The sequence below is a fragment of the Leiobunum rupestre genome, chromosome 2 (assembly GCF_980474605.1).
Source record: "Leiobunum rupestre chromosome 2, qqLeiRupe1.1.hap1, whole genome shotgun sequence".
Classification (NCBI taxonomy): Eukaryota; Metazoa; Arthropoda; class Arachnida; order Opiliones; family Sclerosomatidae; genus Leiobunum; species Leiobunum rupestre.
In genome coordinates, this window is record NC_143385.1 from 40,661,479 (window position 1) to 40,684,181 (window position 22,703).

General features: G+C 37.1%; 2 protein-coding genes across 2 annotated transcripts in view; both read right to left on the minus strand.

Annotated features, from left to right (window-relative positions):
• Positions 1-1,098: 1,098 nt before the first annotated feature.
• Positions 1,099-2,346, minus strand: LOC149957522 (speckle-type POZ protein-like). The gene has a single exon (XM_090165601.1). It carries the CDS (start codon positions 2,204-2,206, stop codon positions 1,214-1,216), a length of 993 nt encoding a protein of 330 aa, XP_090021727.1. The 5' UTR covers positions 2,207-2,346; the 3' UTR covers positions 1,099-1,213.
• A 29-nt stretch (positions 2,347-2,375) lies between these two features.
• LOC149957523 (uncharacterized) overlaps positions 2,376-22,703 on the minus strand; it is a 34,964-nt gene continuing 14,636 nt past the window's right edge. The window contains exon 4 of the mRNA XM_090167070.1: positions 2,376-2,494. Coding sequence (XP_090023196.1) covers positions 2,376-2,494 — 119 coding nt within the window. The remainder of the gene's footprint in view (positions 2,495-22,703) is intronic.

Sequence of the window (22,703 nt, forward strand, 5' to 3'; positions counted from 1 at the left end):
AGTAGATAAAGCCTGTGTATTGGCACAAACTAACTGTTGGATTTCCGTCTGCTAAGCAGATAATTTCTATTACAAAATACAAATCGCCATTTTAGCAGACGAAAACCTAGCAGTTTATGAACTTCTCGCTTGGGCCGCTACTGGACTATGTTGAATAATAATACTCAATTAATACGTTAAGGACGAGGAACAAAGCTGAAGCGTTTCAAATCGTATTTAAAGCTACATTTATTTAAATTGTAAATAATTATTTATTTCAAACATATCTCAAGTTCTGGATTGTATGGTCTCGGTGTGAAAAAATAGTAATTTAGACCGCCTTGAATGTCTCAGCTCCTAAACTCTTCCTTCAAAACTAAAAAGTCAACTAAATCCGAAAATCTCACTAATGGGACGATGAAGACTACAATAAATCTATATTAACGTTCTTTAAGTGTGTCAGTTCATCGATTTATTTACTGATTGTTATGTTTAAAGTGACGTAAAAAGACACTCCTTTGAACAGTAAAATTCGCAAATAAAAAACGACATGACCTGCGCTCCCTCATTAAAAAGCGTGACTTAGTCTGAAGTCCATGAAATGGATGGTGTGGAAGATATTGAACAGACACACTTATGCCACGTTACAATTATAAACTTATGATAGTATCCGCAGTATAATGTTTCGTAGAAGAAAACTAGTTACGCAAATAATTTTTAATTAATTGCTTCAGCCTTCATTAAAAAGCCTTTACATGTCTAATAAGAAAAAGGTTAAGCACAAAAATAAAACGTGTTAGGCTAACGCATAGACTGACTATGGTTGATAATTTTTGTCCAATTATCTTATTTGCATCACGATATGTTTTAGACAAGGAAATCAAAAAACCACTCTCAAGGTCATGATTGCCCTAAATATTGTTGATATTTTTGACTATACGAGTTCAAGACCATTTTTGAGATAAAGAATTTGAAGTTCGGGAGCGCTATTTTCAAGATCGAGATTGCTTTTTACGAAATATCGTCCATTACGAACCCCAGTCTTATAGTTTGTGCGTCCACGTCACGATAGGAAATGTTTCAGTGGACAGGAAAGGAAATTTACATCACAACAATATATAAAGCTAAGCCAAAAATTGGGTTTATTACAATATCAAATAAAAATCACACGGAACATTAAAAACACGAAGATAAGTCCAAAGAGTTTAAATTTCGTCATAAAAATTGAGCATGGTTAATGGAAATCCACGCTTTTCGCCACGCAGTAGGCTGCCGCTTTTTTCAATTTCCGGGAACCATGTTCTTCGGCGAATAGAAGCAGATCCAGCGCATTGTCAGCGTTTATGTGTTCGGTCAGTGTCTCTTCGCTCAGACGCTTCAGGTCGTCCAAGCCATACATGTCGGATATTCGATAGAGTTTGCGACAAGTGTTTCTTAAGTTAGTAGGTTTCGTACCCAAGTAGATGAAATCCAACAGGTCTTTCAACTCTTCGCCGTTCATTTCGTGGCTTAGGTCCACTTGGCTTTCCTCTCTTTCTCTCATCGGATGCTCGAACATGGCCTGGAAGTACTTGGACCTGGCCGACAGTATGTTCTTGTGGCACTTAAAATATCGATCGGACGATTTCAGTACCACATCCGAGCAGAGTTCTTCCTGGTATAGTTTCTTCACCATGGTTGACCACAGCGCCCTTTGGGATTCTGCGAAGGTACTGATCGGGATAAAGCATTCCACGTCACGCTTTAGCTTGAAATGGGAGGTGATCACGGTCTCCAGAGTGAGATGTCCGTTGGGCAGCCAATCCGCTTGTTTGTCTCGCAGCTCCGCCATCTTCAAGAGCTTGCCCCATCCGAATCCTCGTTTCAGTAAATCGACGCCCACGAAGTCCACGTTGCGGTTGCAGAATATTTTCACCTTCTTACCATCTTTACCAATAACCGCCAAGTCGATGAGAGCCAATGGTAGAAGGACGTCGTCGGATATTTCGATCAACGAAACCCTCAGGCTGAGATAATTGGAAGAATCCTCGTTGTCGCCTCGAGGCCACACTTTCACAACCCATTTTATACCGCAAGACGCGCAAGTAGTTGAGATAGGGGGACTTTCGATGTACTTGCCGTTTTCTGACGGAAAGCGCAGAATGTTTTCGATCGTCCAGACTAAACGCGAGACGTGTTCTTTGTTTCTCGTTATTAAGTAATTGTCTCCCGACTCGCTGTCACCCATATTTATTAACTAGACGGACTAGGGCAACCTAAGCAAAGCTAGATTTGAAAATAAATGAGTCTAATCCGTTTTCGTACTCGCACGCTCTCTCGACCGACTACCACAAATGTTTACGCGCCTTTGCTTCTTTTTTCACTTTCGCAATATTTCCGAAATTGATCTGGAGAATTTAGGCTGAGTATCGACACAGGGATAATGACGTCAGAGATAGTATAAACGGCGTATAAAGTCTTTTGAAAATAAGGAGCAGAAATTGCATTTCAAATCCCCATGTCACATAGCCATTACCTGAGGGCAAAAACCAAAGCTTATCTTAAAGTTTCGTTTTTAAAAAAATTAGTTTTTTACTCTTTATTAAAACCAAGAAGGTGCTTATTTATTAGGGATAATTGTTGTAATGAGTTGGGGGGGGGGGCGATGCTTCACCGGCGTGCGCTTCATCCGCGTCGGAAGACGTCAGTTTTAGAGAACCAATGAGATACTGGGCTAATTTGTTTTGGAGGGGGGGGGCGGAGATTACTCTTCGAGCGTAAGGAGGATTGGATTGGGAACAACGCTCAGAAGCGTCTCAACATTACCCTAAGTACAAATAAATACATTTTGGTAGTAATCTAATAATGGAAATACACCAAGAAAGCTTGAACGAATAACGAGTAACGAGTCAGCCTAATGTAACAACACAGGGTTGCCATACACATCAGGGAAAACCGGGAAATCAGGGAATTTAAAAATGGGCCTAAAAGGTCAGGGGATTTAAAAAAAATTAAAAATTCAGGGAAAGTCAGGGGATTCAATTTTATCTTGACCCTTTTTGAAGGTAATTTTACTCTAGAACTATGACAAATTATATGATTATCATTTACTTCCTTGAAAATTTGGCTAATTTTTTCAACATTGCAATAACCTTTCTACTAGAGGTAAGTCGAGTGCCCGGTTAAACCGGGCTCGGGCCGGGTGGGTAAAAATGTTGTCGGGCCGGAAATGGGCGGGTTTTTGAAGTTGCTTATCGGGCCGGCTCCGGTGTGGGCGGGTATCAACTATGTCGGGCTCGGGTTTTTCTTTGTAAAAGCCCAGACCCGACTCATTCATAAAGCTCTTTCTTTGAATATTTGCTAATTAAGTTTGAATTTGAAAGGGTGATCTGTTAAGGCTGATTTTCACTTGGCTTTAGCCTGAAATTGCCCGGTATATTTTTAAAGTCCGTTGCGGTTTCGCAATTCTAGATTTAGAAGTTTGTTTTCGTATTTCACTGCAAAGTGCGAAGTGCGAAACGACGGGAAGCGTGAGTCACTCCAGTCTCTAAGGTCGGCTTATAAGCTACCCAGTTTCCCATGGTAAAAAGTCTAAATATAGGTGTATACAATTAATATATTTGGAACTTTGACCGTGGGAAAACAATTCAATCCTAGTATACGTTTATTGTAAAGGAAAATAGTAGGGATGTTAATTTTCCGGAAAAATAAAATGCGGAAAATTTTCCAGAAAAGTTTCCGAATTGCGGAAAATTTTCCGCAAATCGGAAAAATAAAAATTTGAAACATAAATTACCTTTTAAGGGTTTTTAATGTTTTTAACTTTTTATCGATATAAAATGTCTAATATCAGTAAACATACTACAAAACATTAATAGCGTTACATTGTTAATCAGTTTAAACTAGTCTAGAGGTTTAGTTTTACTTTCAGATTCGAAAAAACGAGGCGAAAATACCGCTTTATTTCAATTTGCAAACAAAATATAAGAGACTAATCATGGAATAAAAACTTTTTAATTTTTTTCGGAAAAATACGGAAAATTTTCCGGAAAAAAGACCTCGGTCATTTTCCGGAAAATTTTCCGACTTACAACACTAGAAAATAGAATTAAAGGAGTCCAGATTCTCAGTCTCGCTCCCTCCACTCACCCAGTACGCCCCGTCGCTTAAAATAAATCAAAAAGTCCTGGTATTTCATTGACTCGGTAATATTTACGTCACTCAACGCGATGGAATCAAACGCCGGTGACGATCGCTGCGCCCCCTGAACGCAAGTGGGGTAAGGCGTTCAAGGTGCCCGTCTTTTGTCGCTACATAACCATTTTTTCTAAATATAAATAAATAAATAAATTCTTGGTATAATGGTATTATACTTTTAGGTAGCGGCAGCTAAAGTTGGCAGATCAACACGCGCGAGAGAGAGAGCGTCAACGTTACTTAGATCATTATTAAAGGAACTTGAGGATGAAACTAAAGATCACTCAGATACGCAAATATCTATAATGTCTACAAGCCGCTCTAAAGAAAAAGCAAATCTTTCTCGATTTTAAGAGTTCGAAGACTCGGACGTTGAGGAAAATGGGGACTACGAATTGGACCAGTACCTTAAGCTGCGCATTAAGAAATGTGTTTTTCGAAAGTGTAGCAACTTTTAACGCAATTCATTTATTTCTTTCAACGTCTATATTAGATTTAGATGACGAAATAGATGCAAACTTAGATATTATAAAATTTTGGCGGGATGCTACCGAATTCAAAATGTTACAAAAAATTGCTAGGATAATTCTGGCAGTACCCGCGTCGCAAGCAAGTGACGAAAGAGTTTTTTCCAGCACTGGCCTTACACTTACTGCACATCGCACGGAATTAAAGGGATCAACCCTGTCAGACTTGACATTTATTCATGACAATTATTAATCATTAAAATTAAAATTGTGTGATGCTATTCCTTCGTTACTTTGTAATACACAGCTAAGCGCTGATTAACATATACCATTACAATATGAAAAATCCGAACCGGGTTTTTTCGGGCCGGAACCGGGTACCCGGTTAACCGGGCGGGTTTTTGAAATAAATTTCGGGTTTGGGCCTGGGTCGGGTGGGTTTTAAAAAAACTACGCCGGACTCACCTCTACTTTCTACTTAATTATAAGTCAATTAAAATTCATTAACTTCTAATAAAAGTAAAATATAAAATATTTTGACCTTAACAAGTCAGAGAAAATCTCTTAAATTGGTCCGAGAAAACAGTCAGGGAATTTGAATCTCAAAGTTTTGTGGCAACCCTGTTAACACTCGAGCTTTATCTTTCTCTCAGATAGGTCTAATAACTAACCGCATGTTTATGCAATTAGTAATTAAGCAGAATCTTCATCCAAAGAATGTCAACAGCGCTCCTAGTGACAAAAAAAATTAAACTCGTTGTTCCGTCATCGAATGAAATTGTTTTATACAACCATTAATATTTTCCAGATTTCGAATTACTGAGCTTGGAGAATTCTGCTTCACATTCCTGGTTTAAAGAACAGATTCACGAATAGTAAATAAGTGGATGGCGAAAGTCAGAGGGTGAAAACTTCCTTCCCCTTGGTTAAGACTTCCCTAAGGCATATCATCGTCTGTTCTGTCATCTTTCCTTAAGGTTGGGAGAGCGGGAAAGAAGAGGAAGCGAGTCTTCACAAGATGGAAGAAAGGCATTTTCACCCACTGACTTTTGGGAATCGACCTAAAATCGGTGAAGACTACCCAGGTCTCGGTAAGTCACCAAATCACCCATCTGAAATAATAGCCTCGCTATGGTGACGCAGTTATGGAAAGGCCCTCTTAGTCTTTGGGAGCAGCATTTTGAGAAGCAGTAGGGAAGCATTTTTTAATAGATATCGAGGGATTTCCATAAAGTCTTATCCATTTTAACGAAAGTAAAAAAATTCTAAAATATGACCTTAAAAGACATCGGTTAAGGACAGTCTGTTGCAGGACTATGCCGAAATAGGACGTTTCTCAACAGGACACTCGTCAGACGTACCTACCTCTTCGTTGGCAAAATTATTATAATTCGATTAAAGGCCAAACACGTTTGGTCTCAAGTCAAAGGATGGAATTGCAAGTCTGCATATATGTTGTAGACTTGGATATATGGCGTTACCATCTCAGTGTTTATATATATTAACGATCTAGGAAATAACCTGGTGGAATATAATTCCGCCTAAAGAGTGAACTAGAAATGTAAAGAGCTGAGATCCGATGGGTTATTAATTTACTAAATATTAAAGTATATTATGTTCGTTTATTCCCGTGTAATTACTGAGAGCTAGGAGCAACAAACACAAGGAGAACGCTGCTAACCTCTAAACACGTTAACGAAGTTTTGTGACAATTTCCGAATTTTCCCCTTCCGAGGGCAGCAGGTACTGAAGCGTCTAACCAATGAAAACTGTACACAACAAAATACACGACTTGTGTGGTGTGCTGTGTTTGTTTCTCCTAGCTGAGAGATCGGCGGAACAAATAAATGAACCGCCAAAATTTCGATTAATCATAAAAACTTTGGTTAACTGTTTATTTACGAACATTTTATACGAATAAACAACGATTTAACATGCAAAAATAATCGTTTTTCTGATAGTTTTACAGGTTGCAAGTTTGACAGGTCAATAGAGCAACAGTTATCGGTTGAGAAGATCATATTACCGTGAGAAATCGTCAAGGGTTGATTTGGCCGAAATCAACGTTATTTCTTTCTGAAAGCGTTTCAATTTTCAGTAAGACTCAAAACTAAATAGTGGTAGAGATTTTTCGTGCATCTATATCTAGCTGGCAGACCTTAGCGACGATATAATATAGTCAACGGCGAAACTAACTATCATTAAAGAAATCCGCGATAGGATAACATAAAGTGTAACATACAGGTATGTTACTTATGATATAACGAACAGCTCTACATAATAACAAATATAAAAATATTACGATTTAATATTACTTAATGTAATTTAATTATTTAATATTTATTTAATTATTTAATATTTATTTAATTATTTAATATTTATTTAATTATTTAATATTTATTTAATTATTTAATATTTATTTAATTATTTAATATTTATTTAATTATTTAATATTTATTTAATTATTTATTTAATTATTTAATATTTATTTAATTATTTAATATTTATTTAATTATTTAATATTTATTTAATTATTTAATATTTATTTAATTATTTAATATTTATTTAATTATTTAATATTTATTTAATTATTTAATATTTATTTAATTATTTAATATTTATTTAATTATTTAATATTTATTTAATTATTTAATATTTATTTAATTATTTAATATTTATTTAATATTTATTTAATTATTTAATATTTATTTAATATTTATTTAATTATTTAATATTTATTTAATTATTTAATATTTATTTAATTATTCAATATTTATTTATTTAATATTTATTTAATTGTTTAATATTTATTTATTTAATATTTATTTAATTGTTTAATATTTATTTATTTAATATTTATTTAATTGTTTAATATTTATTTATTTAATATTTATTTAATTGTTTAATATTTATTTATTTAATATTTATTTAATTGTTTAATATTTATTTAATTATTTTCCACTGAAAACGTTTTTGAATAAGTAAAATATACTTTGTATCTTATTTTGCGCAACTGTCAATATTTGTTTTAACTCGTTTTGGGAGAGCAATTATTTATTAGACTGAAATTTTATTGTGTGCACGAAATCGATTAACTTTGCAAGGTAAAACTAACGAGAACTTTATTTTAAGAATTAAAGGGAATATAACCTGCAAAGCAACCTTTACGGAAGACCCCTTCAATTTTTCAAATGTCCCTGTACAGTGGCGCCAAACATTTTTAAAGTCAAAGGCAAGAGCGGCTAGAGCTGCAAGCGTTGGTGTTCCACACCAAATACCTGAGGTTATATTCCCTTTAAGAACATACATCCCTCTCTCCCGTGTGAATTCTAGAACTGTTTTTTTCTTCGAGAAGAAAGGGGGGTTGTTGAGTGGTTCCCCTCGCTTCTCGAAAGGATTAAATTTAAATTGGCATGGCTACTGCCATCTACGGTCAGTTTATGACAGACTCCCCACTATGAACTCGTTGTAATAGTTCATTCTCAAATGGAGTGTTTTTTTTTACTGGATTTCAAACTTGCACACTTGATTGACTGATCTTCTCACGATTCCGCCGATCCTAGTTTGAGTTCACACGACCGAACAATTCCGTCGCGAACCACACTAATGTTCATAACGCGCGCGAGTTTCCACATTTGCCTTGGCAGGCGTTCGTCGTCTAACAGCACGACATCTCCAGCCGCGATTGGATTTTTTGTATGGAGCGATTTTAATTTATGAATGGCCTGAAGTTGAAGAATGTACTCCTTTTCCCACCGATTCCAGTAGTGTTTCAGTAGAGTTTGCGCGTAACGCAATCTGCGCCTAAGGTCTTCTGGCTTGGGAACGGTAGTGACGTCGACTGGTACACCCGGAGGTAGGTTGGTGATTCGTCCACCTATCAGAAAATGACCCGGAGTCAAGGGAGTAGGACTGTCTGGATCCGAATGCGTGTAAGAAAGCGGTCGCGAGTTTAATACCGCTTCGATTTTCGCGAGAATGGTCATTATTTCTTCGTACCTCAGAAGCGCTCGACCGACGACCTTCTTGAGCGGAAGCTTCACGCACTGAACCAATCTTTCGTAGAATCATCCGCACCCTGGTGCGCGTTCTACTATGTATTTCCATTTTACACGATGATCGGCGAAGAAAGTTTTCACCCTTTCGTCCTTGATGCACCTCCACAACGTTTCCAACTCCTTTTCCGCTCTTTTAAACGTTTTAGCGTTATCCGAATAGATAACTGAGGGAATTCCTCTTCTTGAAATGAACCTCCTGAATGCTAACAGGAAATTTTCAGCCGTTAAGTTACAGACTAACTCGAGGTGAATAGCTTAGTAAGGTGTATGTCTTCCGTGTCTCCTTGCCTTCTCTTACTAGTATAGGTCCGCAGAAGTCTATACCAATGACTTCAAAAGCCTTGGATTCCGTCACTCTATCGCTGGGTAATGGCGCTGTCTTCGGAACGCAGTGTTTAACTTTCCACCTCCTGCAAACCCAACATCGAGAAACTCAGTTTTTTGCCAACTGCCACCCTTTAATTATCCAGTACTTATCTCTCAGCTGAATCAAGGTTTCTGACGCGCCGTTGTGTAGAACTTTCTGATGGGCATCTTTGGTTTGTAGTTCGGAGTATCTGTGTCGATATGGTAGGAGAATAGGATGTTTGATGTCAATAGAAAATGGTGATTTCTGAAGTCTTCCTCCAATTCTCAAGACTCCCTTGGAATAGAGGAAAGGGTCTAGTTCAGCGACTGAGGCCGTTTTTATAGGTTCTTTCCCTTTTAATTGGTGAATTTATTCTTGAACCGTTTTCGTCCAATATTCTTCCGCTGAATCTAGCTCTTCCGCGGTTAAAGGTTCTACTATTTTTCCTTCGGATTCTTGCAATTGTGCCGAAATCTCCTAAGCAAAGCCGTAACTCTCAGAACTCTTCCAAGTTCGCTGTAATTTTCTAATTTAACGATAGCGCTGGGGGGCTTCTCGGCATTACACACGTTTACGGATATAACCTTCGCTTTGGATTTTATTCCTGTTCCTATGGCCTCCTCACAGTCTTTTCTCTTTGGGTTTGTCCTCGGCCATTTCTCTTGAGGTAGTCACAACCAGGAAGGGCCTTCCCACCACTCTCGCTTTTCTTTTAATTGGAGTACGCTTAATCCCCTGGTGAGGAAATCGGCTGGGTTTTCGGACCCTCTGCAATGATTCCAGGCTTGTGGCTCCGTTAGGCGTTGGATTTCGGCAACTCGGTTTGCTACGAACGTTATCAAGTCTCGAGGATGTTTTTTGATCCAAGAATATGTGACGGTTGAATCGGTCCAGAGGAATATGTTACCCGTCTCTATCTTCAATACGTGGCGCCGTCGATCGCTTAGTCTTGCACCTGTCAAAGCCCCTAAGAGCTCTAGTCTCGGGAGGGATATCGGTTTCGTAGGAGTGACCCTTGCCTTCGACGACACGAAGGACGTGCCAATTGTTCCATCTCCGAGAATGTACCTTACGTAGGCGACGCTTCCAAAGTCGGATACGCTCGAGTGAAGTTGCCTTTCTTTTATGTTATTTTCTTCTGCCAAGTTGAAATAGTGTCTCGGTACTTGAATTTCCGGTAAATTGACTAGTTGGGAGCTCCAGTTTCTCCATAATTGAGATATGTTTTCCAGAATTTTAGAATCCCAATCTACTCCTTCCTTCCATAGCTCTTGGAAAAGAATTTTTACCCTTATGGTATATGGAGCCATAAATCCTATAGGATCATAGATACGGGCTGCTGCGCTCAACACTCTCGGAACTAACTGTAAATTTCACAGCGGCAGGGCTGTTTATGAAACAGTACCTAGTTGTTTTTTGCGTATGACAGCACCGTGCTTTTTCAATTACAAGTTGTTACTGTTATTAAGAAATATTTTTCATTGATGTTTTGTAAACAGGAAGTTATGGCTAGGTAAACAGTATTTACACGTTTTCTTTGGAAAACAATATTAATGTTATTAAAACGGTAAAAAAATATAAAATCGGCGGCAATCCTACTGTTTTAAACACAGCAATTTGAGGTTTTCCGAATACAACATCACCATGCCGTTAAATATAATATACTTTGCGTTGACGTCGTTTATGCATTACAAAAATGTAAATTCGAAAGCACCCTTACTGTTTAAAAAACATTAATATAAGCGTTCCCGATAAAAACATCACCATACCGTATAAGTCAAAGTACTTTAGGTTGCTGAAGTTGTAAATTAAGTTATGATTACATAAACAGTAGTGTTTAACAGAATTGGTCAAAAGATGCAAATAAGGATTATTTCTTATAATGGTTCTATCGCAAACGTTTTAAGTTTCATTTACCAGAAAAGTTACAGAACAGTGGTTTAGTGGGAGTGGGGCAAAGGGCACATGCCCCCCCCCCGAAATGTTTGGTTTTATGAACAACATATATATTAGTTTTAGTCAAATATAAATGTCAATTCATTCGCTAAAAGTGTGAAAAGTGGAAGGAAATGGAACGTTAAAGAGGGGTAAGAAGGGAAGGTTGATCGCCTTACCCCCGTCGCATGCGGAGGGCTAGACAAAACATTTGATTCCATCACGTTGAGTGACGTAAATATTACCGAGCCAATGGAATACCGGGAATTTTCGATATATTTTAATCGGCGGAGCGTACTGGGGGGACCAACTAGTGGATTGAGAGAAACGCTAAAAAAAAGTATCGACATAGACATTCTTCCTAGATATAAATCAATACATTCTCGGTTTGGGATACCAAAATCCACTCTCAACCACTTTTAAAAAGTAGCATATCATGAAATAGCCCTATTTTCACAACCACTTGATATTTTCTGCTAACAATTCAGATTTGTTGATGATTTTGTTCCTAGTTTACAAGTTTGAAATTTCATTAGAATCGGCCGAACCATGGTTGCATGATTCGATTTCACGTGGAATGACCCCATTAATTATGTGACGAATAGAGATCGGATGTATACCAAGAGCGTGTAATCGGGATACTTAAGTATTTTCTGGTAATTCATTGTATATTCCATCGAAGATTGTTTTAGGGTTTATATTTTCTCAAAGGTTACCATGGGCGCCCGGAGGGAGAGGGGAAACGGAAAAGTATCCCTCCACCTTTCATGAGCTATGTCCTGAAGGAAATATTTCCGAGCGAGCGAAGCGGGCGAGTTTACCATAGCAACCATACAAATTTATAACATCCCCCCCCTCCCGTTGATAAAAGTGAGCCGGCGCCACTGTAGATTACAATTCTCATTTATACGGTAATTTAAAAAAATACTAATTTTCGAAATTTGACCTTTAGTAGCATCGACGGCGGAATAGAGGGTGGGTTCAGGTGTACAATGTATTCCCCCTCACACATACACTGATCGTGTTTTCAAGTCTAAACGAACGCTTGTGATGTTTTTTCCTCGATAGTTTGTAGCCCCTTGGAAGAGCGAACCTTACGCCACCACTGTTTAGTAGGTTTTTTGCTCGAGACAGCGGACCGGAAGCTAGATAGTTTTAACGAAAGTTTATATTTTTCTTTAATAAGTTTGTCTCTTAGGGAAATATTTTACTATAAGCCATTCAAAGATTGACGTCATCACGATTTAAGCGCGTAAAGACAAATACTTTATGAGGCGCACTATCGGAAACCAAGCTCTTTTTCCACTAGCTCTCAGTAAACATTTTGAATGTGAAGAATAAGAAGTGATACACTTTTGTATACAGGGTCTTTTTTTTTGCTCGGAAAAGTGTTTTTTTTCAAAAACTATTTATAGTACCGATTTCAAATTTGGAAGGTCAATTCTCTATACCGGGGGACATCAGTTTGAGAAATTTGAGCGTTTTCGGTAATGTTTTTCACCAATTTTGAAAAATTATTTTTCGACCACTAGGTGCGAGATAAAAAATTTCTATTATAAAGTTGTAGGCCGTCATCGAAAACCCTTAAAAATTGTTCACTCGACGAAAAACAACTTATTTATCAGTGAAAATTCGAGCTTGAAAAATTTACAAGTTGGTGAAGCCAAATTACGATTGTTTGAAACGATAATTGAAAAGGGAACAAACGTAGTAGAGTTTTCACACTTGAAAAAATGTACACGTTTGGTTTTTAAATGCAGATATTTTATTCACATAAATTTTTACAAAACATTTTCAATAATATCACCATTGGCTGCAACACAGGTTTGTGCGCGGACAATTAAGTTCTCAAACGCTTTCTCTACCATTTCTGGTGTGACGTCTCGGCAAGCACTGATTATTCGTCTAATGAGTTCCTCCCTAGTTTCAATGGGCGTGGCGTATACCTTTGCTTCAACGAATCCCCAGAGAAAATAATCCAGCGGTGTTAGGTCAGGTGACCTTGCTGGCCAATGCACTGGACCATTTCTCCCTATCCACCTTTCAGGAAACTCGTTGTTGAGGTGCTCAGTTACTTGCCGGGAAAAATGCGGAGGGGCGCCATCTTGCTGAAACCATAACTGACGTCTTTCAGCCAATGGAAGGTCGTCGATTGCGTCACTCAGTTCGTTCTGTAGAAAATGTAAATACCTTTGGCCGTTGAGGTTCGTCGGCAGGAAAAAGGGACCAATCAAACGGTTTCCAACAAGTCCAACCCAAACATTGACCCGTTCAAATTGAACCTGGTGATGATATTCAAAACCCCAATGTGGGTTGATGTCAGACCAAAGATGGCTGTTTTGATGATTAAAGGGCCCATCTCTAGAAAATGACGCTTCGTCGGAGAACAAAACATGGCGCAAAAATTGTCTATCTTCTTGGACAGCATTTAGTAACCAGTTGCTAAATTCATAACGTCTTTGATGGTCTCCGTCAATTAGTCCTTGGTGGAGCGTAGCTCTGAATGGGTGATAGCGATTCTTACGAAGAATTTTCCACACACGATTTGCAGAACAACCCAAATCAGCGGCGGCGTTAGCGCAACTGTGACGAGGATATGCCACAAAGTACGCGAGTACATTGTTCTCGAAGTCTAAATCCGGTTGACCCAATCCGCGAAACCTAGGTTGCAAGTTACCAAATTGATTGAAATCGTGAATTGCTCGTCTTACTGTATTTACAGATGGTGCTCCATTTGGATGTCTTTCTGCGAAGATTTCAGTCACTCTTCTAAGGTTTTGCGCTGCTTCTCCATAGTAAATGGCAACTATCTCGGTACGCTCAGCTACTGAATAACGAGGCATTGTTCGAAATATTATCAAACACTGATAATAATCTCCCAAAGTTTTCCTTTAAATACCCAATGCATGTTTAGGATTGACCTATAGCCTCGTGTTTTTTAAATTCGGTCGTTTTTTTAACCAAAGTTTCAACTGGATTAGGTAATTCGGTTTCAATTATCGTTTCAAACAATCGTAATTTGGCTTCACCAACTTGTAAATTTTTCAAGCTCGAATTTTCACTGATAAATAAATTGTTTTTCGTCGAGTGAACAATTTTTAAGGGTTTTCGATGACGGCCTACAACTTTATAATAGAAATTTTTTATCTCGCACCTAGTGGTCGAAAAATAATTTTTCAAAATTGGTGAAAAACATTACCGAAAACGCTCAAATTTCTCAAACTGATGTCCCCCGGTATAGAGAATTGACCTTCCAAATTTGAAATCGGTACTACAAATAGTTTTTGAAAAAAAACACTTTTCCGAGCAAAAAAAAAGACCCTGTATATTATAAACTAACGAAAAACTCGGTTTTCCATTGTAGTAGAGTCCGGTGGAGGCGGCGGCGGCGGCGTTACCGAGATTTCGACTAGTCGGCGGGGGCGCTAGTGTTTTTCAAGTGGCAGCGGCGGCGTTTATCGGCGTTACCTAAAATTATATTACACCCCAACAGCTATTTTTTAAATATATTCAACAATTCAAAATATTCCCAATTAAAATACGAATAATTATAATAATAATTATAACTTTAGTATAAATTTTTATACTAAAATTATAATTATAACCCTCGGTCACACTTACACCTCGAAACCGCTTTAAAGCGCGTTCACATTGGCCAGAAACTGCTTCAAAGCGATTCGAAGCGCGTTAGAGTTTAACATATGAACGTGATTAAACCTCAGATTCCGAAGCTTGGTAAAGTTTAATAGACAACGTTTTATAATTAAACGTAGCGGAAAAAATCCGGCATCGCGTGCCGGGCTGCCGGCTGCTGTCGGGATTTCAAGTAACTAGAGCCACGTCTATACGTATAGACCTCGAAAGCGCTTCAAATCGCTTAACAGCGGTTTCTGGAATGTGTGAACGAGTTGTAAACCAGTGTGTAGCGATTTCGAGGTGTAACTGTGACCGAGGTTTAGGTGACTAGGGTCCTGGAGTCTTAAGCCCCGTTTTCAATTACGATAAATTTCAGGCTTTTCGCTTTTGCTTTTTTAACGCGCTTTTATTTCAAAATAAGCCTAGGGTATATCAAATCCATTTAGATATCAGCTTCTCGTGACAAAAAATCCGATAGAGAAACTTCTTGCGGTTGGTTTTGATGCAAAAGCGTGATTTTTGTTCGGAAAAATCATGATTGAAAATGGGGCTTACCCACTATTCACCAGATCTCAGTCTTTATTTACTCTGCTTTGCTACTTTAGCGCCGCCGTTACGAGAACAGTACATTGATAAAATATATAATTGTTGAAACATTATTATTGTATTTTGTAAGTCATCAAGTTCAATAGAAATTTTAAAAGCAGTCACTTGAGTTTCTTGGGAAGTTGGTATTGGAGTAAAATAGGAAAATGAACGGCGACGCATCAAAAAACTTCGGCGGCGGCGGCGGCGCGGCGCACCGACAAAGAATCATTTCGGCGGCGGCGCGTCGTAAAATGGTAAAAAAACCGGCACGGCGGCGTGTATAACGGCAGCGTCGGACTCTACATTGTAGTCAGTGATGCCAGATTGAGGGAAATTTTCCATCATCTAGGGAAAATTTTAAACCTTTAAACGGTAAAAAGGGAAAAGAGAAATCTGATCAAGAACTATCTAAATCTAGGGATATTATTATATTCAAAGGTTACATGAAAAATGGCACACCTTCTTTAAATTGACGTATTATGAGAGATAAACTGTGATTTTTGTTAAAATAGAAAATATATTTGTGTATATTTGTCCGTCAACACTCATGTGCAATGAAAAATTAATGTATTTTTAAACTGTAATATTTATACTGGTAAAATTGTTCTTCGTTTTTATTCATTGCGAGATGAAAATAAAAGTATTATTTTCTTTAGGACATTTGTTATTTTTCTTTTCCAACGTCCCAAGTAATTGTTTTACGCAAATATCATTGATCTTTGTGTTTTGAAAACTAGGGAAACTTTAGTTCAAAAAGGGAAATTTAAAGGTTCTAAAATTAATTTCCATTTTCGCGACCTGGCATCACTGATTGTAGTACCACGTGCGGAGAGGATACACACATCTTTATTCAACGGTATATTTTGGTAAATGTATTTTAATTGGTTTTCTTTCATAAATAAAATAAGGCTATTTTTATTAAGGATATACTGATAATAACTAGGAATAGATGTTTAGCAAACTAACTTAAGAGCAACAGGCAAGAAATAATAATTTATTAAAGTCTCGGCTATGTGTAAATATATTAGGCCTAGAGTCACTTAATTCGGTGATTTTTTTCTCACTGATTTAGGTTTAAGCCCAATAGGGACTAGGCAGCATGACGTCACGCCGTTTCTTTGGCTATGTCCGCCATGCTGGTATATTTTTTCAATGGAAAAGCACCTACGTCATGTTGCCAATTCCCTATTTTAATAAGATTTATTTAAAGTTTCAACAAAAACACCATAAAACGTGTATTTAAAAAAAATAATTTAGTTTATATCTTATTTAATATTGTTTATAATATAATACCGAACATCTGGCAAAAAATTATTAAATGTATAAATTTAAAAACTGCGCCCCGGGAGACTGCAAATTTGGAGCCCGCAATATAAGCGATACCTGCTTAAATCGCTTATCGAAAAAGTACATTTTTATTTTTTACAGCCCCTGCCAAGCTACGGTCCTGTACATACTTAAAGGGAGGTAACAAAACAAGCTGATGGTTAGAACATACTTCCATTTACAATGCGAGGCTCAACAATAGGTGTTAAATAAAAAAAATGAAAGTAATAAGTATTAATTAGTAAGTACTAATTAAAGTATACTTCCTATCTACTTTAATTAGTCCATGCGTCTAGCGTAAAAACTACCCTACCTGTGAGTTCAGGGAACTGCGTAAGGGACCCCGTGAAATTGACCAGAATAACGTTATATTTCCGATGATGGTTTCGGGTACCTATAGATCCGCTCTATTCAAATAATTCGAAACAGTGACGTTGCTTTCTTTAAATACACCTTTATACTACATTTGAATGGTGGTAACTTTACCTGTTGATGGGCTCAAGTGTACTAACTTTTCCTTGTGAATTGATTGACGTGCTATACGGCGCCGTAACTCAATTCTAGCCTTTAGCTATAGCTAAGCTACATAACACTAAATATTTAAATTAACAGTAGCGGTCTTAGCTGCCTAAGAGTCCTGTAGTCCAATCAGTGGCGTTGTAGTATTTTATGGCATTCGCAAAGAAATCCCGTACCTGGGTTCGAGCTGAGTTTGAGCTAAAATCTTGTAACTCGTTAGCGTTCATTAGTGCTAAAACCAATGTTTTGGTTAGCTCTAGCTTTATCAATATGAGTATTTAACACTATTTATGATAGCACTGTTTGTCTCTTTTCATCTCGAGTAAGCCTACTACGGCCGTCACGTTGTCTCCCGCCGCCGTCGCCGTACCAATTCCGTAACGGCACACGGCCAACTTCGATTACTTGTGCGTTCGGCGTTGCGCGCTGGGCGTATTATGAAAGAGAGCCATTCTGACAGAGCTAATGCTCTCTGTTTCTGAAAAGACAGTCGGGCGGTGCAGTGATAATGGAGTTCTAATTTGTATGATAAGTTAGCCAACTCCTTTGGCTCTTTTTAACATCCCCGTTTTGTTACGTTTTATCATTTACAGCCAGGGACAGCTACTGAAGAAATCGTTCAGATATTTCCACCACATCCATGTCTTGCAGTAGCTGGTAAGATAAACAAGGCCGTGCAGGGGGGGGGGGACTCTCCTGGACCCGGCTAAAAGAGCCCACGAGAGACAGAAGGGCCAGGAGCTCTAGACCAAGAAAGGTCAAAGGGGAGGGGGATGCATATCGAGAGGCCCACAAGTCACTTTTGCCCCGGCCCCCAGAAACCTTCTGCAATGCCCTGAAGAAAAGTGAAACCGTTTAAGTGTTTTCTTTTCATAATCATGCTTTTTTATAGGTGAACTTAGAGATGGAAAATTATTCATGTTGTCCATGGATGGATATATTATAAACAATCATTTGTCAGGTGGTGACCTTATCGAAGCTGTTGGCGCGGTTCTTGGGCTTTACTATACAGGGTGTTACGGATAAGAGTACCGAAACTTTCTATATGCATTCTATGGGTCTTTTATGAGTAAAAAATTTCAAATAAACATGGGTCCTAAAGTGCTTCGTTTCAGAGATATTTGCTCCCAAAAAAACTACCCCAAAACCCGGACACAGCCTTAAATCTGGCAAACAATATTCTTCCTTGAACCATATTGTCAGAGAGGGTAAAGTCGCTTCGCTACTGAGAGGCGTCTCTCGTTCAAAAATCCGTATTTATTTTTTTCCGCGAAAATGCCCATGGGATCCGAACGTTTGATGGCGCTGCAAGAGTCTCTGCCAGTCCTAGCGCGCGATTCAATATTCAGTTTAGGACGACGCAAAAATTGATTAGTTGGTAATTTACATTTTAATTAGTTTATAAATGTTATAAATATGCCTGGACCATTTTGTTCCGCCGTAAATTGTTCAAATACCAAAAATAAGAATTCTCGATTATCATTTTTCAAGTTTCCAAGGGAAAAAGAACGGTGAATACGCGTTTTTTACATAGGTTTATTCTTACTTTAACTTTCTTATTGAAATTTCAGTTCCCTATCATGGTTGAATAATGTAAAAAATGAGAAACTGACAAATAAAACAACGGAATACCTACACTTTAACCACAGGCTTTGCTCTAATCATTTCACTGACAATAGTTTCATGAATATTAAAACTAAAAATAGTCTAATACCATCAGCTGTGCCAACAATATTTTATGAACACTACTCATTTTCCAGTACAGTTAGTGAAGGTAAAGAAAAACATCTAAGTGCTCTTAATGTTGTTTACAAAATTTACTGACAATTAATATACTAAAATGCATAGCATATCCATACGCGACATATGAACATGGGTTGGAAGAAAGCGCGTTGGTCAAAAACGCATCACAACCAGTTTCAGAGGAAAACACATTGAATGTTCTAGATGAACATAATTACTCTTTGTCCAACAGTATTTCATGCGAAAATTCCGAAAATGGTAATTTAAATTCGAAACTGTCTATCTCAATAAAAAATAATTTTAATAAATTACATTACTTTAGTTGTTAATCACAATGGTAAAAGAACTTTAGAATTAAACACGCAATTGTCACCATCTTCTAAACACATTCGAAGAGAGCACTTAAAAAAAACCCATGTTCAAAATAAAGACAGCGTATATGGTGATATACATTTATTTCTCTTCAATGCAATTACTTGTTAACATATTTTAAATTATTACATCAGTATTAACAGATGTAGGAGCAGAAGCTGAAGTGGGTTTAACAGAAAAAAAGCAAAGCGAAAATAAAGCTGTCCAAGTTACAGGGCTGAAATCAAAACAAGAGTTAAGAATGCAAAAAACCATTAATAGGCAGAAATAAAAAATTCAAAGAATGCAACATAAATTGAAAAGCTTAAAAGAAAAACTAGTGAACAGTGCTACAGTTTGTGATGTTTCTAATGCCACAAGATTTTTATCTAGTTTTGGTAAAGAACTTTTTGATTCAGAGTTGAAACTGAGACAGAGAAGTAAAAAAGGAAGAAGGTACTCAACTATGCTGAAGAAATGGGCGCTTTCCCTTTTCTACCACAGCCCCCAAGCATATAGAATGTGGCAAGCAGTTTTATGTCTCCCGACAAAACGAACTTTGGAGAAATGGTTAGCACGAATGAAAATTGCTCCGGGTTTTGATCACAAAACCTTAGAGGCCTTAAAAATGAAGTTTCAAAATAGAAAAAGTAGTTATAGTTTCCTTTGATGAAATGAGTATAAAAGAAAAACTCACCTATGACCATGAAAATGACATCATTGAAGGTTTCGTAGATTATGGGTCCTATGGAAGGTCGAAGCAATACGCTAATCAGACCCTTGTCTTTATGGTTAAAGGCATAAAGCTCAAATGGAAGCAACCAATTGGGTACTTCCTCACCAAAGATGCGTGCCCTGGTCAAACTTTGGAACTTTTGCTTAAAGAATGCATATCACACCTAAAAAATATTGGACTCATTGTCAAAGCTGTAGTGTGCGACCAAGGAACAGGAAACCAAAATCTGTTTAAAAATTTGGGTGTCACTGTGGAAAAGCCTTACATTGAAATTGATAATGAGAAAATTTATTTCTTCTTTGATCCTCCACATCTTTTGAAAAGTGCTCGAAATAATTTCAAAAAATATCCAATTATGGTGGAGGGAAATGTGGTTTCATGGAGAGATCTAGAGATATTTTTTGACTTGGATCAAGAAATAGGAAAGTTTCGAAGTGCACACAAATTGAAACAAAAACACATTAAATTACCAGCATTCTCTAATATGGAAGTTAGTCTAGCAGCCCAAGTATTTAGTAGAAGCGTTGCTAACTGTATCCAAACTGCTTGCTCATTGGGGTTGGGAGAATTAACGCTACAAAGCACGTACACCGCAGAGTTCCTCTTACATATGAATGATTTATTTGATTTGTTCAATAGCAGGACCCTCAACCTTGAAACCCTGTGTAAGAGAGCAATGAGCGAGACAACAATTCATGTACAAATGTTGAAGGATAAATTGGAATGGTTCAATACATGGAAACCACAAAACTGCAGATACAAAACCCTGCCATGCATCGAAGGGTGGAAACTTTCGATTCAATCTTTGTTACTCCTGTGGAAAGATTTAAAAGAAAATTATGGTTTTACGTTTTTATTAACTGGAAGAATAAGCCAAGATTTTGTTGAAAATTACTTTGGTTCCATAAGACAAAAAGGAGGTAACAGGGATCACCCAAACCCTCAACAATTTCGAGCTGCATACAGAGTTGCATCTGTAAACCACCTTTTAAAACCATCTGATTCTAATTGCATTGATGACTTAGACGAGTTCATTTTGAATATTGATTCCTTTAAATCACCAGCCCCTGGGCCAGATGAAGACATACTTACGGACAATGAAAACCAAAATGTTTTGCAAGGCCAACAACAATGCACTGATGAGGACTTGGAAATATGCAATTCAATTGAGAGTCCAAATCTACTTAAACAAAATGTCCTTAGCTATATATCAGGATATTTAATCCATCGCTGTTTTTCAAACCACCAATGCTCCTCTTGCCTCAACCAACTCAAAAAGAACGATCCAATTATTGATCCTACAAATGTGCTCTCCTTCTTCAAGTCTATCAAAACAACAAAGAACTCTTCTTTTGGTAGCCTTATAGTACCTACTGACAATTTTTTAAAGTTTATTACTGAAACAAATGAGGTATTTGATACTAGCTTTAAACTACTATCTCACATGACAAATGTCAAAGAGCGTATGGAAAGATTTATTACACGTCGAATTGACAAGACTTGGTTTCAAGCTTCAATAGATTCAACATGTCCGACTGTATTTCAAAACATGATAAGTTTCTTCGTTGAGTTTTGCATACACAGTGCCCTGAAAAAACAAGATCTCGATCATGAATACAAAAAGACACAGAAAAGACTGGACAGGAAATTGATGAAGATACAGCACTAAACACATACCTCATATTCGTCTTTTTTTAACTACTTCGAAGCTTTATCTTATATATTTATTTTTTATCTATTTTCATTAAGTTATTTGATCTAATTTCATTTCAAATATATTAATTTCTATTGTTATTGTTGTTAGGCCTTGGCTATTTATGTTTCCCATTATTTTAGGCTGTTAAAAAGAATTGGCACTTCAATATTAAAATACAATAATATCTAAAAATAATTAGTTGTACTTACTTCCGTCATAAATTCACATGAATCAACCATTTAACATTTTATTTAACCCTTTTAGTATTATAAATAAGAAAATAATCGGTGCCATATTCCGGATGTAACAAAAATCTTCTAAAAAAAATTAACTAACGACACCCTGTAGCACCTGGTAGTGGGATCCTGAACTTCATTTGTAATTTCTTCTATTCGCGCGTGCGTCAAAAACTGGTAACGAAATTTTAACATTGCGGGAATAGGAAGAGACGCCTCTCAGTAGCGAAGCGACTTTACCCTCTCTGATATTGTTTTCATTAAAATATCAATTGTTTTTTATCCGTGAGGTGAGAAACTTTAATAACAAGTGGCCAAAGTTCATTAATGTCCTTTTAGAAGTAAAATGAGTTTGAAGACCAATACAAGTCATTTTATTTTATTGATACGATTTTAATTATTTAATCTAAAGATACAAATAACATAAAAATTCTAAAGGAATGGTTTTAAAATTGTAAAATATTGTAGCTAATATGGCAAATTGGTCCAGGAACGCTTATTGCACGGACGGGCTCAAGAAAAATGGGTTAGAAGCTCAAAGGTTCAACCAGCAGTAGATTCCTAAAAGACTGGTGTCAGATCGACTGGCGTTTGAGTCTGTAGATAGACCGCTAAGAGAAATACAAGAAATTTGTATGTTTAAATTAAATTATTAAAATCGTATCAATAAATTAAAATGGCTTGTATTTGTCTTCAAACTCATTTTAACTTCTAAAAATACATTAATGAACTTTTGCCACTTGTTTTTAAAGTTTCTCGCCCTACGTATAAAAAACAATTGATAGTTTAATGATAACAATTTGGTTCAAGGAAGAATATTGGTTGCCAGATTTAAGGCTGTGTCCGGTTTATTGGGGTAGTTTTTTGGGAGCCCATATCTCTTTAGGACCCATGTTTATTAGACATTT

Coding starts and splice junctions, on each gene's coding strand:
- LOC149957522 (XM_090165601.1), bottom strand. CDS start 2,206: ATGGGTGACAGCGAGTCGGGAGACAATTACTTAATAACGAGAAACAAA.